This window comes from Apodemus sylvaticus, chromosome 6 (genome assembly GCF_947179515.1).
Source record: "Apodemus sylvaticus chromosome 6, mApoSyl1.1, whole genome shotgun sequence".
NCBI lineage: Eukaryota > Metazoa > Chordata > Mammalia > Rodentia > Muridae > Apodemus > Apodemus sylvaticus.
The window spans coordinates 35,265,258-35,282,457 of NC_067477.1; the positions used below are offsets into that span (position 1 = coordinate 35,265,258).

At 49.7% G+C, this 17,200-nt stretch overlaps 1 protein-coding gene across 5 annotated transcripts in view; it reads right to left on the bottom strand.

Annotated features, from left to right (window-relative positions):
- The window catches only part of Tmem63c (transmembrane protein 63C), a 66,722-nt gene that overhangs the window by 12,686 nt on the left and 36,836 nt on the right, over positions 1-17,200 (bottom strand). For all 5 annotated transcript variants that reach the window (XM_052185340.1, XM_052185339.1, XM_052185338.1 and 2 more), the window contains 11 exons: positions 12,076-12,218; positions 10,716-10,764; positions 8,625-8,733; positions 6,552-6,625; positions 5,847-5,927; positions 5,610-5,733; positions 4,837-4,970; positions 2,560-2,682; positions 1,997-2,150; positions 1,212-1,318; positions 492-578 (listed from right to left, as the gene is read on the bottom strand). In XM_052185340.1, coding sequence (XP_052041300.1) covers positions 492-578; positions 1,212-1,318; positions 1,997-2,150; positions 2,560-2,682; positions 4,837-4,970; positions 5,610-5,733; positions 5,847-5,927; positions 6,552-6,625; positions 8,625-8,733; positions 10,716-10,764; positions 12,076-12,218 — 1,185 coding nt within the window. The remainder of the gene's footprint in view (positions 1-491; positions 579-1,211; positions 1,319-1,996; positions 2,151-2,559; positions 2,683-4,836; positions 4,971-5,609; positions 5,734-5,846; positions 5,928-6,551; positions 6,626-8,624; positions 8,734-10,715; positions 10,765-12,075; positions 12,219-17,200) is intronic.

A 17,200-nucleotide genomic window follows, 5' to 3' on the forward strand; every position in this document is an offset into this window, starting at 1 on the left:
CCTCAACAATCCCCTGAGGCCCTGGCCTGGTGCTTGCTGGCCAGGCACCCTGTTCCCTTTCCTTGATCTTAATGCCAGGTCATCTGTCATGTGTCCTTCACTCTTGGCCTCAAGATCACTTTCTGTAACAGCTTTGCCAACTATCTCTACGAATATTCTCTCTCTCTCTCTCTCTCTCTCTCTCTCTCTCTCTCTCTCTCTCTCTCTCCATCCCTCCCTCTCTCCTCAACTTTCCATTTACATTGGCTGCATTCCTCCCCCCTGGGCTGCCAGTCCACTGGCAAGGACGTCTTGCCTTCCAAATTGGGGCAGAGTTCACATTACAGTTTGCATGATACCTGGTTCAAGCTATGCCTGTGACAGGCATGGGACTGTCATTTGAGGAGATTTTCAGCAACCATGGGAGGCCCAGGGTATCTGAAAGAAGGTGCCCGACTTCTACTCTAGGCTGAGTCTGACTGAGACGATAGGCATAACTGAGAGGGAGGTACCTGGTCAGCCCCGTGGAGGGCAGAATGACCACCATAAACACCAGGAAGATGTAGCATTTGTTCACTATGATCAGGTTCTGACTCGATCTACGAGGAAATGAAAAGAAACACTTATCCTTGTGTGAGACAGAATAGCATTGAGAGATCGGAGGTGGGTGTGGTAGCATATGTCTTTAATCCTAGCACTGGGAAGGCAGACGTTGGTGGATCTGTGTGAGTATAAGGCCAGCCTGCTCTACATAGGGAGTTCCAGGATACCCAGGACTATCTATGCAAAGACCCTGTCTCAAAAAACAAAAACAAAACCAAGCAAAGCGAGAGGAAAGCAAGCTGGATGGACAGGGATCTATGGAGTGTAGCCCAATGCCCTTTTCACAGAGTACTGTGATCTGTGCTGTATCTAAGAACAGCAGGAATGAACAGTGTGATCAACTAGTAATGTCTGTCCTGGGCACAGGAAGGAAACACAAAGCACACCATATATATTGACATCCCTGTATTTAAAACACATTACCAAGGATACTCTAATTTGGAGAATTTCAGCTTTCAACATGAGCCTTATCCTTGGCTAGAGGGACAAGTAAAGATTTCTATTATTATAAAGATTTCTATTATTTTAACCCTTAGGCTAGATAGAAGTGCCAGGCAGAAAGGAAAGGAGAAGAGTTTACGGAGAGAGGTACAGAGGGGAGGAGAGGAGCCCCGGCATCCCCAGCTCACCTTGTCCAGTGGGCCTCTAGGAAGGCGGATAAGTAGACCAACATAGGCATTATCACAGTGAAGACCCAGAGCAGTAGAGAGGGGAAGAACTGAGTCACGATTGGGCTCTGGAAGGGTAGGGAGAGTAGGAAAGACAGGAGACATCAGCACAAGATGCCCCTTCCCCATGCAGGCTGCCCTGGTTCTCCCACTAGCCCTGCATCTCCCAGCCCAGTCGCGAACTAACTTGCTTTCTCTGAGGCTATAGGGTAGGTCTGACCTTTCTTTGGTGCCTTCCTGGCCAGATGTCCACCTAGCTGGAGGAGGCAAAGGGTCATACCCCAAGGTTGAGAAAATCCACAAGGGGCGTCTATACTCAGGAGGCAGACATAACGCCGAAAGGTGCTTCTTTCTTCCCATGTCTGTGTTAGGCCTCATCCTACTCTTCTGTACCCTGTACACTTACCAAGAACCAAAGAAGCCTGGTGACAACAGAACGCTTCTTGCCTGCCGTGTCCTCCAAACCTCCTTAGAGTGAAAGGATCTAAAAGTCTTCTATAAGGCCACACTGGCTGGACCACCCATCTTCAGTCTCTCCACAGAACCTACCTACACACACTCTTTCCTCTCTAGCCTGTCCCTGAGACGGGCAATGCCCCACAATCATCCTATTTAGAACCCAGGACACGCGACCCCACCTATGACACCATTCAACCTCCAACCATGCTGTTGTTGTAAAAGCTCTAGATCCAGGAGTCCTGTCCCAGGAGACCACCCCCCAGGCCCGGCTTGAGCAGAAGAGGCACCTGCATTTTCTCAATGGGGCGGGTGACATTGTACATGTCGATGGTGTTGATGACGATGGCAGGTGTGGTGAGAAAGAAGAAGAGGAAGAATAGGAAGGTGTTGATGGCGACAAAGCGAGTCCACCAACTGAAGCGGCGGATAGACAGGTGTTTCCTGGAAAGGGAGGGAGAAGAGGGGCACACTTAGGCCAAGCCTCAGTCCACAGAAAGACTAATACTTTTTCCTGCATGCCAGTTTTGGGCCCGGGCTATGTGCAGTGCTCACTGGGCTTTATTCTTGACACCGTCTGTAAAAGCTCAGACTATGTCTCAGAGGCGAGAGGCACTATGGTGAAAACGGTCTCCAAGGTTGGCCTCTTCCATGCATAAGGGGGAGGTAGCTATGGGGTGGGGAGGTATTATGATGCTCAAGAAACCACATAGCAGAGCTGAGCAGGAGCTGGGTTTAGACAGTTCTGAGTCTAGTCCCCACGGACACTCTGTTGGGCAATAGAGAGGGGAAGTTCCATCCAGTGGCTTTCTTCAATCTCAGAAACAGAGAGGGGGACACAGAGAAAGCTTACCAGATGATGTCTTTGGGGTGAGGGGCATAAGCAACCCTCCAGTGGTTGTTTCTGATGATGGCCGTTACTGAAGACTGCTTGGGGTGTTTACCACAACAGATATACTTGTAATCATTATAGATGCTGCGGAGATGGATCAAAGAGAAGACATAGGTCAGAGAATCCAGGATCCCAGGACCACCAAAACAGCCCTGCCTTTGGGGATACTCCTCTCCTTGAGGAGTCTCAAAGCCTTTGTTAAGTCCACCAGGACCTCAGGAATGGATAGTTCCTAAAGTACAGTCTCCGGAGGGGGTATTAGAAGTGTCTACACTCTCTGGGAAGATGAGCAGGTCACGGGGTTCTGAGCTGTCCTCTCTTAGTGGCAGTACCAATGCACAGATGCACTCATCCTTTGGGGTTATAGAAGGAACTAGGTTCACCTCATGTTAGCATCCTAACTCCAGATTCTGGAGTTCTTCCTGTAAACTTGCATCTGTGCTAGCTGGTGAGATGCCTCAAATTGAATGCAGTCTAGAGATAGTCTTGAGATGCAACTATGACCTTCTACTAACACCTGCTGCTGAAATGAAGGCTCATATCTTTGCCAAGCGGTGATGTTTTAAGAAATAAACGATCTTGCTGTGTATTGCTTTATACAACATACACTGATAGCAGCAGCAGCAGCAGCAGCAACAATAGAATGTTTATGTTTGTTTCTTGACAACCCACTGGGGAGTGAACAAAGCAGACATCAGTAACCAAACTTGACACTCAGGAAATTCGAAGGGTGGAGGTGGTCTCGCCTCTTATCTCAGCACTTGGGAGGCAGAGACAGGCAAATCCCTGAGTTCAGGCCAAAGAGGTCTACAGAGGAAGTTCCAGGACAGCCAGAACCACACAGAGAAACTTGGCATCAAAAAGAAGAGAAGAGAGGAAAGAAGAAAGGAGAGGAGAGGGGAGAGGAGGGGAGGGGAGGAGAGGGAGGGAAGGGAGGGGAGAGGAGGGAAGGGAAGGGGAGGGCAGGGAAGGGCAGGGGAGGGAAGGGAAGTGGAAGGGAAGTGGAAGGGAAGTGGAAGGGGAGGGGAGGGGAGAGAAGTGGAAAGGAAGTGGAAGGGGAGAGAAGTGGAAGGGAAGTGGAAGGGGAGGGGAGGGGAGAGAAGGGGAGGGGAGGGAAGGGAAAGGGAAGGGGAGGGGAGGGAAGGGAAGTGGAAGGGGAGAGGAGGGGAAGTGGAAGGGGAGAGGAGGGGAAGGGAGGGAAGGGAAGTGGAAGGGGAGAGGAGGGGAGGGGAGGGGAGGGGAGGGGAGGGGAGGGGAGGGAAGGGAAGGGAAGGGAAGGGAAGGGTTTGTTATTTGAGGGGCTGGAGAGATGGTTCAGTAAGTAGGAACACTAGCTGCTCTTTCCGAGGACTATGGTTCAATTCCTAGCACCCACATAGCTACTCATAACCATCAGTCCTAGAAGGGCTGATGCTCTCTGCTGGCATCTTTGAGCACCAGACATGCAGATGGTGTACAAGACATACATGCAAGCAAAACACCCATGCACATGAAATAATATAAAACAAAATCTTTTTAGAAAGCAGTTTGAGGGTTAAATGACTTGGAAATTTGTGTAGCATTGTTTGCGACTAAAATTGAGGTTATAGATTCTTTTGTAGGGTTGGGTGGAAGAGGGGTACTCCACATAATACCCAAGAATTATAAGGTTTCCACCAGGGAAAGGAGGGCCCCACTGTCCTTTAGAGACCAGTACTGGAGTTCCCATACATTTTTATTTTGGTACTGAAAATCCTTCTAGAACATTCTAAATCGATTGGAATTGATTCCTTGTTGAGATGAGACTGTTAAAGGCCAAGACAGAAGAAATAGGAGGCTTTATGGGGAAGCTTACAACGGAAGAAAAGAAAGATCAAAATGGCCTTCTCTCTCTTGACTTTCTCACTTGTAGTAGGAGGGAGGGAAAGCTATGTGGGTATGGAATGAGGGGAAATGGATGCCAAGAATAATGGCAAGAGACCATTGGCTGTGCTGATACCCCCAAAAGGACATATGAAGTGAGGATAATTCCCAGAGAGCAGCTGAGACCCACAACCTGGGGAAAGAGTACAACCATGTTGGGAACAGCACCACGGAAGCTCCCAGAAAGGACAGAGCTGCCAGGGTAGAACACAGCAGCTGGAGGGAGGCTTGATCCCCCTTTCCCCTGAAGCTAGATGAGGGTAAGAGAGCGGCATCTACCCTTCCCCTTAGGCTGAGCTACACTCTGAGTTTGAACTCTGGTCATCCAGCACCCACCATCTCACTGTCTTGGCATCCTGGAAGGTGACAAAGATCAGGTCAAGCTTCTTTAGCTGGACACGATTGAGCTCGGCATGAAACTCATCTGTCAGCTGCTCCTCCAGCTCACTGTAGTATTGCTCCGCATCTACCTGGGACAAGAGGAGGCCCTCAGAGCAGGAGAGGCCAGGGCCAAGGAGGCCGGGCTGGGCCCCAGGTCTCTCCCATGCAGCCGCTCTTCACCCCCACAACAGCTCCACGCCAAGTCTGTAATTCACCCCTTGCCCTTGCATCTGGGGACACTGAGGCACAATGTGGTTAGTAGATGCTTCAGACCCAAGCGAACTTCAGAAAGACAAAAGAATGTCCATTTGTGTTGGATGCTGGGCACTCTTCTTTTAGTCTGGTTGGAACAGGAGGTCCAAGTGCCCAAGATCCTCTAGCCACAGTGGTCAGGGGACAAGGTGGATTCTGTTTCTTCAAGTCTTTCTGCCTTCATGGCTTTGGAATCCCGAGGCTTGGCTGTCTCCTGAAGCTTACCATTTCCCCCCTCTTGTGTCTTTTTAGAACCAGAAATCAGACAAGAATAAGCCTCTATGGTTGCCCTTGGAGTGGGACCCAAGAAAGGTTTTAGCTCTTTACATTTGCAAAGATAAAGTGTATGGGATACCAGGTCCGAACGACTAGGCTAGACCTGAATGGGCCCTGGAGATTTGGACTCAGGCAAGGGACCATCCTGGAACATAGCTCCCTGGCCTTTCTCTGGTGTTGCCAACAGCCTTGTCAGTTACCTCCTTAAAGCAGGTCCAACATTTGCAGAAGCACAGGCGAGAACAGGGATGTGTCTTGATCATCACCTTCCCAGTCTTCTTCGCCTTGGCCGTGTAGTAGAGCCTGCCTCGCATGGCATGACGCCTGTCATGGTGGGCAACAGAAGGAACATATCCTAGTCATAACAAACAGAAAGCACCATCCTTTTCTTGCACATCCCCCTGCCCAGATGCCAGCAGGCCCCTCCGTGGGCTCACCTTTGATCATCCAAGTCAATCAGGTGCCTGACATCATAGCAGAAATGGACTCTGGTCACCACACACCCAGGATAGGCCTCACTGCAGTCACAAACAAGGATGTTGAACCAGCCTGCAGGGCTAGGCTGAGCAACCTCACTCCCTACTTGGTATCACAGTCCACAGGAACGAGAGGCTCCACTGTCTGGGGTTTTTGCCTCTCAGAATAGCATCCATCCTTGTCCCTAAAACTGAGCTGTCCTTGGGGTTTAATTCCTGGTTGTCTGAGACTCACAACATCTTTTATAGATAATTCAGAACAGGGTATGGGGATGCTCCAAACTCTGGGGGCCTAGGAAGAAGCTACTTTTGAGAGACAAGGAGCAGCATATCTGTGTCCAGAGACTTGGGGACACCAAAGAGGTCTGGAGATAGCTGTACCTGAGATAGTTGGGAAGTAGGGTCTCCTTGGGTTGAGTAGCTAAAGCCACAAGAAAAAGTTAAATGACCCCTCTTGCCTCTTATCCATGTCATACAAGGGCCTTTACAACTTGGCTGCAAACTTGGGGGGTCCTCTCCATTCTGAAAAGCTGATTCTGAGCTGACTCTGGAGAGGCCACCACCAGGAATTCCCACAGTCCCCACATGCTGTGTCAGCTCATATGAGAACCCAGAAGGGAATCCTGGGAGAAGACAATGTTGGACGCGGCCCACCCTCCCACTTACTGGAAGTGCTTGCTGATGATCTCAGGATCCTGGATTTCAGTGGGGACATAGGTGATCATCAGTGTCCTCGTGAACTGGAGTTGGGAGAGACAAGGCTGTACTTCCACAGGAGTGGTAGATATGTGGGTCCTCAGTGGCCCAGAGGCCCTGGAGAGCAGGCCTTCTGCTCATACTAGGCGGCTTGCTACCTAAAGCCTCCCTGCTAAGTGAGCTGCTTGCCGGCTTCCTGGAGCCCAGAGATCAGCGAACCAGTTCTTGGTCATTCTCTGTGCTCCACCTAGGGGCCCCGCCAGACATCTGAGGTCAGGAAGGGAGGGCCAGAGCCAGCGTGAAGGACCACATTTCCCCTTCTAGAAAAGGTCATGACCACTTGTAGCTGGTACAACCCAACAGTGACTTCTAGTTTCCTTGAACTGTCTACCTTTCTGGCGTAAAACCTCATGGTGCCAGAGAAATCCCTAGTATTATAGGTGCCTGGAGCGGGGAGAAGGTATAATGGTCTCAATCTAGGATATTTCCTAAAGGCCCCAGTGCCTTGGGGGGAAAAGGGACTCTGAGAGGAGGCTTAGTGAGTGATCATGGGTAGCTGGCAGGGTACTGTGGCATGCCAACCTTCCTCCATCTTTATTCGTTCATCTGCCGCCTTGCGTTGAGTTACCGTCTCTAGACACCTGCTCCTGTCATTGTGAACTGTCTCACCACAGGCCCCAAAGCAATGGAGCTGACTGAATATGTAATAAAACCAAAACCGCGAGACAAAAACAAAAAACCCTTTGCTCCATTTAGGTTGATTTACCCCAGGAACATTGCTACAGTAACAGAAAGTGGGCTAACACAGCAAGACCGAGGAGAAGCTGGGGTGGCTTGCCCAAACTTCCTGTTTGATGCTGGGGGTGAATGATTGTTTTCTGATCCATTGTTTTCAAGATGATGGTATAATAAACTACAGGAGATGAGTAACAACCGAATCAGCATCTGGTAACAAGGAAAGCTAAGGAAAATGGGTGTTCCAGTCTTTGTGCTTGGGGTGGCTTCAGGGTGTGTGGGTCTACATTCTGAGCTAGGTTAAAATGAATCTATCTTGAATAGGGTAGACTCAAAGGAGTAGATCCTATTGTTCTACTAAACAATGGCAGGCTAGGGCTGAGCCCATGGGTGGTTGTTCTCATGGGTGCTCTTTCCCACAGACCACAGATAACTCAACGCAGCTGCCCCCTCATGGCTCCTCAGCTTTGAGCGCTGCACACCAGACACTATGGTCTACCTCAACCCTAAGATTGCCTGATATTCTTTCCTGGCCTTGAAGGTATGAGTAGGTCAAGAGATGAAGACCCAGGCTGTGGGAAGAGGGGCTCAATGGGTTAAGAACACTTGCTGCCCAAGAATGAAGACATGAGTTCAACTTCCTAGAACCTGCGGAAAGAGACAGTTGTGGCCAAGTCTGCCTGCAACCTCAGTGCAAGGGGAGTCAGATCCAGGAGGATCATGGGGGCTCGCTGGCAGCCAGCTTGACTCCCGGGTCAATGAGAGACCTTGTTTCAAGGGAGTAAGGTAGAGATGGAAAAACCAGGATACCTTATGTTCTGTTTTGGACTCTGTGTGAGAAGTATACATATAGGTATGCATACATGGCACACATATCACACACACACACTTAAAAACAACGAAATAATAAAAAAGGAGAGAGGAAGTCCCCAGGTGCAGCCCTCAGCCAGGGAGTCGGACAAGGGTAGAAATTATCCCCAGTTGCTCACACCCCTAGGCTGGGAAATCTTTAGGGCACACATTCTAACGCAGCTCCTAGGCCAGAGTTTCTAGGGCAGCAGAGGCAAAGGATGAGAGGCAGGGATGAGCAGCTACTTACCAGCCAGTGTGAGGGGCTCTCACGGCTTAGCAAGTGGGATACCAGGGCAGGGAAAGTAAAGCGGCTAGCACCCACCACGGGCAGGGCAAACGGGGCGGGGAGGGGGGCTTGCTCCTGCTGGAGGCAGACACCCACTCTCTGCGTGACACCCAGGATGAGCCAAGATGGTCCTGTTGTGAGGCTGTGGAGATGACCCTTCCTACACTCACATGGAGGTTCTTCTTTGGCACAAATCCCAAGCAGTGATGACCCATGAAGGCGAAGTTGATGAGGAAGTACAAGAAAGCAAAGAGGCTATGCAGCCACAGGAACTTGCTCCTGTGGAGAGAATGGAGCTCAAGACTCACGTGCTGCAGGCCTCCGGAGCTCTAGCCCCATCATGCCACCAACATTCCCGCCATCCCTTCCACTGTGACAGTGTCTCAGGACGCCACTACAACAGGACTCCCAGTAGACCAGATCCGGGGTCGGGGAGGGGGGCATTCCTAAGATCTTTTTTGAATCTTCTCACCAAACCCTGATCACCCACCCTTATTTTAGCCATAGGGAAAGGAGGGCCAGAGCAGTGGCTAACCTGCCTAAGGTCACAGAGGGAGGAGCCACAGCTGCCCATGCACATGACCGCCATCTCTCACTCATGGGTGCTCCCTAGGCTGAGTGAGGAGGTGCTGGGTCATGTGTGAGAGACAAGAGCCAGGCAATCTCACTGCCTCAGAGTAGAGGGCTGCTGACCATTGAGTTCTGCTTTTATCCTTGCACGCATCTCACAGGATGCTGTCTCAAGGTATCTGAGCACAATTACTATTTGGAAGCTTGAGTGGCAAGACTTGAGACCAAGCCAGGTCTACTCCTGTCTCGGTGCCTGACAAGCCACAGGTGTCTGCCTATCTAAATAGATGCCTAACCACTCAAATTCTGCACCAGGGCAAGAGCGGGTTCTTCAAAGACTATTTCAGCACGGTGAGGTGTGGAACTGTGTACACCGAAGGCCTTATGCTGTTCTATAGGATTCCAGTTCTTGGGAAGGGACATGAGGCACTTCAGAATGACTGGCTCAGGAAGTCCTGGGAGCTCTGATCCTACTGATAACGCTGGGGCGGGCAAAGTTCACTGGTGGAGGAGGCTTCCATGGCTACCTTCTGCTGACCAGAGAGTTCTAGCAAGGCTAGTCTGTTCTGAGGCTGAAGGCAGGGCGGGGTGGAGATAGGAGGCAGGTGGGGATGGGGTGGGATGGATCCCAATTACACCTCAGAGAACTGTTTCTGAAGTTTGCTTAGGAAGTTGGCCAAGCCACTTAGTGAACCTTAGCATAGAAAGCCAGGGCCACATCTGGCTCAGGTCAGGTTGCTGTTGCTATCAATCAGGTGGGCGGGGTCCTGGCTTGAGAATGGATATTAACTATGCTTAAGGACTGACTGTGGGGTGAGGCTTTCCCCAGATGCAGAAGCAGTAGATGACACCGTTAAAGCCTAAATCTATCCTCTGATTCTTCTGTCCTGCTGTGGACACCAGAAGTGCAGACTAATGGGTGGGTGAGTCACTCCATTATTTGAGGGATAACTTGAACCCAGGGTTGTCAAGGATACTGCATTTGAATATATTCTACTCTCACCCTGCTACAGGGTCTTCCCAGAATCAGATTCACCAAGTGCGGCTGATTCTATGTCAGTTCGACACAAGCTAGAGTCATCTGAGAGGAAGCACCCTCAATGGAGGGAGTGCATCCGTAAGATTGCGTTGTAGGGCATTTTCTTAATGATTGATGCAGGAAGGCCCAAGCCATTATGGGTGGTGCCATCCCTGGGCTGGTGATCCTGAGCAGGCCATGATGAGCTGCAAGCCAGTATGCAGCACTCCTCCATGGCCTCTGCATCAGCTCCTGCCTCCGGTTTCCTTGCCTGTCTGAGTTCCTGTCCTGACTTCCTTCAGCAATAGTCTAAAATGTGGAAGTATAAGCCAAATAAACCCTTTCCTCTCCAACTTGCTTTTTTTGCTTGTGGTCTTTCATCCCAGCAACAGAAACCCTAACTAGGGCACTATGCAACAAGGACCATTTCTACAGCCCTCGGGAACAGCCTGTATGGGTAGTTCTACTCATGACAGATGGGGAAACTAAGGCATTACAAGCCCTGCCACACCAGGAGAATGTAAATTCTGGAAACCCACTCCAGGCCCTGGATTCCACAGACACCAGGCTTGCCTCATCAACACAGAGCTACTCATGCCGGGCGCTATACCGTGGCCCTTCTTTCCCTGCTAGCACCCAGGCAGTAGAAAGGGAGTGAAAATCAGGTACCTACTCTGTAGAGACATTGACAATGGTGGTCCGGCCAAAGTGACTATTCCAGTCTGAAAGACAGAAGAAAGAGACAACCTTGATCCTTGCCTGTACACTGCTGGCGGTTATGGTGGGGACAGAATTCAAGGTTCCTGGACAAATGCCAAGGACGTAGAGAGATACTCGCCTACATCTGCTATTCCTTCTGGTCCCCAGACTTGTCCCCAACTTCCAGCAAAAACATTGTCCCTCCCTGGGGGGTGCTGACTTGGGCTCTCATCCATGGGACCAAGTGTCTGTGGGGAATCCCCACAGCACAGCTGGCTGTAACAGACACCCAGCAAACTAGCTTTGAGGGAACCAGCTGGTTGGGTTGCCACCATCAGACTGATGACATTAGCTATGCTGGCCACAGTCCTAAAGAGAGGCCTAAACTCCACAAAATGGGACATTGTCACATTCGAACAAAGCAGATCCTTTGGCCACATGTATTACTGTCTGTCCAGACAGACCCAGGCTTTATAGACCATCTAAGACTCAGAATTACACTGTCACCACCACATGTTAGTGCTTGGAATGAGAATCTGTCATGTCAAGGACACTCCCTCTGGTGTTGCAATCCGGGCCTACTCAAAATGCTACTGTGAATTCATTCAGGTCTACCTCTGGCTGAGGAGAAACGGCAAACCTGAGGAATGAGGTAAAATTGGCTTCCACCTGGACATCGAAGGAACCACTGGACACCAGCCTTCCCACAGCTCCATCCCTCCCACAGTTCTGAGGAAGACACAGTTGCTGTTCCCTGAGCTCCCACAGAGTACCAGGTACTTGGCATACCTCTTTCTCCGTGTCTTTAAATAGTGGAAGGAACAGATTCCAAAGGTAAAAACACTTGGTTAGCTTGGGAGAAGGCAGTTTTATAGGCAGTAGATATGGAGAAAGCTGTGGAACCAGGCAGGGTCTTTCTAACTTAGGACCCAAGCCCTCACGCACAATGCCACCCTGTTACATGAGTGTGGGCAGAGGTCCTAGCAGACAGATTCGATATGTACAGGGTTGTGTCCATCAGGGCACACGTGGGGAGACACAGGGGCTCAGAAGCTTCTCCAGTTAGCCTTGCATCCTCCAAAGGCACAGGGGCATGTATAGACAGTTCTAGGCTGAACTGTGAGCTTGTGCTCTCCCAGGCCTTGGACCAGACAAGCCTCCAGTCTGCACATGGGAGAACTGAAGTACGGTTTGCTTAAGGACACATGACAACTGCCTTCCCGAGAAAGAACTAAAAGCCAGATTTCTACACCCGTGGGGCCCGAGCTTTATCCACCAGCCTGCTAAGCTGTGAGTGGCTCAGGGCTGCCAGCCTGCTGAACGCTGCTGCCTACCTAGAACAGTTCCAATGTAGTTAATAGGCAAAATGATGCCCAGGGAGGGGATGCAGAGGATGAGCACGTAGATGATGAGGTGATACTGGAACGTTATGTAAATGCGCGCATCATCCCCACACTTGTTGATCAGGTCCCGGTCCCTGCGAGAGACATAAACAAGAGCATTCCTCAGGTACGGGGGAGCCCACTGCTTGGGTAGGGGGTAGACAGAGGAAATGGACGGGAGAAGACCCTCTTATTCACGAGTTTTAAAACTTCCCCTTCTTCTCAATGCCTCAAGAGTGCCTGGAGAACATGTCGGAGAACACGGGTGCATCGGAGAGAGGCCATGCTATAGGAACAGGAGGGAACCCAGAGCCCTGTGAACTCAAGAGTCAGACGGCCTTCTAATCCTTCTGCAAACATTCCTGGCTTGTGTGCTACCCACAATGTTAATGGACACAGCACTACCGACGACACAGAAGTGTCCCTTCAAAAAAGCTCTGTGATTTCTCAGTTCCTTCACCTCAAAGACAATATCTGAAAACCACACGGCCAGGCTGGCCAAAAGAAGAGGGTAGACAGGGACCAAATGTAGGTAAGGGCAAGGGTGTTGGGCACGTTCCTCTGCAGAAACTGAGGGTATACACGGGCCAGACACCCTGGAGAGCAGCTGGCCTTAGCTACTGAAAGAGAATGCACGCACACTCTAGGACCTAGCAATTTTATTCCTAGGTGACATCCAGCAAAGATACAACACACTTATCAAGAGCTATGGGTAAAAATCTATAGATCATGATTTATAACTGCCATGCCTGTCTGGATGTGATGTCAGCGCACTGTAAAAGATATTTTCTAGTCATCTCAGCAATGAGGAAGTAGAGGCAAACGGATTAGGGGTTCAAGGTTATCCTAAACTACATAGTGAGTTCAAGGCCAGCCTGGCTACAAAAGACCCGGTCTCAAAAGCAAATAGCAAGGACTAGAGAGATGGCTCTGAAGTTAAGAGCACTGGCTGCTCTTCCAGGGAGCCAAGGTTCAATTCCCAGCACACATGTGACAGCTCATAATTGTCTGGAACTCCTGTTCCAGGGGATCTGATGCTCTCATAGCAATGTACATGGAGGCAAAAATACCACATAAAAATAAATAAATCTTTTTTTTAGAAAGCAGAAGGATAAAAGTATCAAATGCTTAAGTTGGAAAATATAAAGAAAAAAAACCCTCCTACAATCTTATCAAACCTAAGATGATTTATAAAGTTTATTCTTTGTGTGTATGTGTGCATGCCTGCATGAGTTTGTGTGTGTGTGCAGGTGTCCTTGGAATCGAGAGGGGTTGGGTATCCTAAAACTAGAGTTTGAGGGGGCTGGCCGGGGTGCTGGGAACTGAACCTGGGTCCTCTATGAAAACAGCCAGTGCTATGATGTTATTTGGATAATTTTTTCCTTTGTTTCTTGTGCAAGTTTTTCTTAGTGATGGTTAAGGTTTGAAGACGGTTTGTCCCCTCAAAAGTTCCTATGGAGTTTGGTGCCCACCATGAGAATGAAGAGTGGAGATTTATAATACTGTTATAGTCAGGGCCTTTAGAGCAGGTGAGGGGTTTAGGAGATAAAACCTATGGTAAAGTGATCACAAGACACACCCATGTGGGTAGGTGCGGGCATGAACCCCCACACATGCAAACATGCTTACAACCACATGGTTTCCTTATTCATGGGTTTTCCACACCTACCTTCTAGGCAGACTCATTGGTTCCTTTCAATTTCAAACATTCTAGTTTGAAGAACATTCTAGAATATCTAGTGCAGAATGCAGATTTTTTTTCAAACATTATGGGGAAAAAAACCCATTCAAGCACCTCTTTGTGGTTTTTCAATCTCAATATAGAGACTTCTTCAGAGCGTCTGCCTTTCTATCTGTGAGTCCTTGCCCTAGACTTGAGAATTAAGTCCCAAGAATGAGGTCTTTGAGAATTGATAAAAAGCCATGGGAGAATAGGGACCTGCCTTCCTGCAGGCTTGGGATGCCAGATCTGGTCTTGTGAAAGAAAATCGTATCTGAACTGTGGACACAGTAGGGGAGGGGGAAGGGGAGTGTCCGGGGACTTTCCCCCCACCCCTACAAAGGCAGAGGGCTGGGCTGGATGGGGCTAAAGAGATTTTCCTTCCTGGGTCAGCCATCCTGCCCCAGCTCGGGTCCTCTTTCTCTCACTCCTTCTATCACTTCCCAGTATGAGCTTCCACGCCTTTCTCCCTTGCAGTTAACTTTGCTCCCCTCGTTTCCCTTGGTCTTGAAGACTTGCTGTCTCTACTGCCGTCTCCTCTGACGTTCTCCTCTCTCTACACCCACCCACACCTTGCTCCTCACACTCTGACCAGGTTCAAGCCTGTGTACGTTACTGTAAAATAAACCAAGCAACTCCCTCAAGCTCCCCATCTTGCCCCCCCCCAGGTCTCTATAATATCTTATTTCCCTCCTCCCACTCGGAGCGTAAACTCTGCTCTCCATTTCCATACCTCAAACATCTGCTTACCCTAGAAATGTCTCCTCAAGACAGACCTCGCTCACTAAGGTCAGCATCCTCCTCTGACAGTTGTCAGCCATGCCTGCATGGACCTGTGTGATGTCATACCGTACAAGAGTCCCCTTCCTCTTCCTCTCTCAGTGAGGTCTCGAGGGCCTTTGCTGATCCTGTCCCTTAGGTGACTCAGCTGTTTCTGTCACTTCAGCTTCAGTTTCTAAGCCCCCATCTGTCAAGGCAGCTCTCCTGGGCTTTACTGTTGTTTCAACAGCTGGCCGCTCACCTCACGTGCTTGCCTGGGCCATGGGCCCTTGTTTTCCTTCTCCCATCCTCTCCACACAAATAAGACCTCCAAATCTTCCTTTAAAAGCAGGCCATGGGGGCTGGAGAGATGGCGGTTAGGTGAAGAGCACTGACTGCTTTTCCAAGAGGACCTGGATTTGATTCCCAGCACCCACATCGCAGCTCACAACTGTCTGTAACTCATGCATGTGGTGCACAGATATATATATATACAGGGAAAACAGTACACATACAATAAATGGGTTTAAAAAAGAACCCTTGGCATTTTAAATTGGGTGTGGTAGTGCAGAACTTTGGTCCTAGCACTTGGGAGGCAGAGGCAGGAGGTTATCTGTGAGTTTGTGGCCAGCTTGATCTACAGAGTATCAGAACATCTAGGGCTATGGAGAGAGACCCTATAGATAGATAGATAGATAGATAGATAGATAGATAGATAGATAGATAGATAGATAGATAGATAGATGAATGAAAGAATAAATTTAAACTTGGCATTTAAGCTAGATGTGGTGGGATGTGTTCTACCTCCCGGCACTTTGGGAGGTAGAACAGAGGCAGGAGGATCTTTGTGAGTTCAAGGCCAACTTGGTGAGGTCTACATAATGAGTTCCAGAACAACCAGGGCATTGTAGAGAGACCCTACTTAAACAAACAAACAAATAAATAAAATTAATTAATTAATTGTAAAATTAAACCAGGCCGTCGCCTACTGACTGCTATCAGACGATTCCCTTCTGTGTCCCTGACCACTTTCCTAATCCAGGTCGTGGTCACCTTTTACCTGGACCACTGGAAGAGCCTCCTTAGCTTGACCGTGGACCTTGTCTGCTGCTGTTCTCCCTCACATTCCTGCCTGAGATCAGTCCCAGGAGTCTCCCTGTTCAGGCAGAGTCCCTCCGGGTCCTGTGGTTGTTCCCCACCTTCTGACTTTACCATGGAGCCCTGCTCTTAGCTGGTCCAGAAGATTCCCCGGGAACCGTCACTCTCTTCTCATCTGTGCTCGCACCTAGCTCACGCTGCACTCTCCTTCCAACCGGTCCTCCACAATTCCTTCTTCGGAGATTTATCTATCCTTCAAATCCCAGCTCAAAAGCCACACTTTTCCTGAACCCCCTGGTGGGAACACCTTCTCTTTTCCCCGAATGTCCCTTTGCCTGGCAGATCGCAAGCACCCATTGTAAAGGGGACAGAGCCTCGCTGGTCTTTGTTTCTCCGAGTAGAGTAGACTGTGTATGAGGCTGCACACAGAGACTCTGTCTGAGCTATCGATGCTCAGTGAAAGGCCTAGCGGTCATCCACGGCACTGCTCCCACGGGTGCTAGATGTAATTCAAAGCTCCACTTTCCTGCTTTCATTGATGGTGGGATCCCCATAGACCTCCCTCTGGTGGGAGCCTCAGGGTGGGGCAGGGTGGAAGACAAGATGAGCACCAGTACCCAGGGCTTGCACACTGACCCCTTCACTGCCCTGCAGGCTCAGACACTCACATATTAAAAGCTACACACAGGTGTGCAACAGCACAGGGACCTGCACACACACACACACACACACACACACACACACACAGGTGTGCAACAGCACCGAGACCTGAATCTTCTGTTCTCACTGACACCATAGCGACACTGCCTTGTGAAGTCTAGACCAATCCTCCATCTTCCCATCGCTTTCCTTTCCCTGTACCCACCCATTGTATTTTGTAATGGCCAGCTTTAATGGTCAATTTGATACAATCTACACTCCCCTGGGAAGGGAGTCCCAATGAACGACTAGATTGAATCTAGACATGAGCGTGTCTGAGGAGTTTGTCTTGATCCCATTGATTAGGCAGAGAGACACGCCCACTTTAGGTGGCACCATTCTCTGGGCAGGGGATCATGGACTGGATCAGACTGGATGAAACAAGCGATCATTACTGTGTAGCATCGATTCACTGCTTTCTGCTCTTACTGTGGACGTGATATGATTAACTGCTACGAGTTCCTGCTGGAACCTGGAATTGGGAGACAAATGAACCTTTTCTCCCTCAAGTTGCTTTTGGCAGGGTCTTTCAGGATTGTTAGGAAACAAACCCAAGATTACATGCCAGCAATGGAATAAATCCAGAAAGTCAGCTTCAAAGTCCCTCTGGGGGTTCCTGTCTCCACATCTGAGGACGTGGTCAGTTGAGTGGACCTACTCATCCCAACTCTCTTTCTCACAGTCCCATGCAAAGGCATGAAAAATGTCCCATGCTGCTCCTGCTCATGAATTTGCCAAACTTACAGACCTATATCTAGTATGCACTGCCTTCCGGGGGAACAGATGTTCAGACATGAGCTA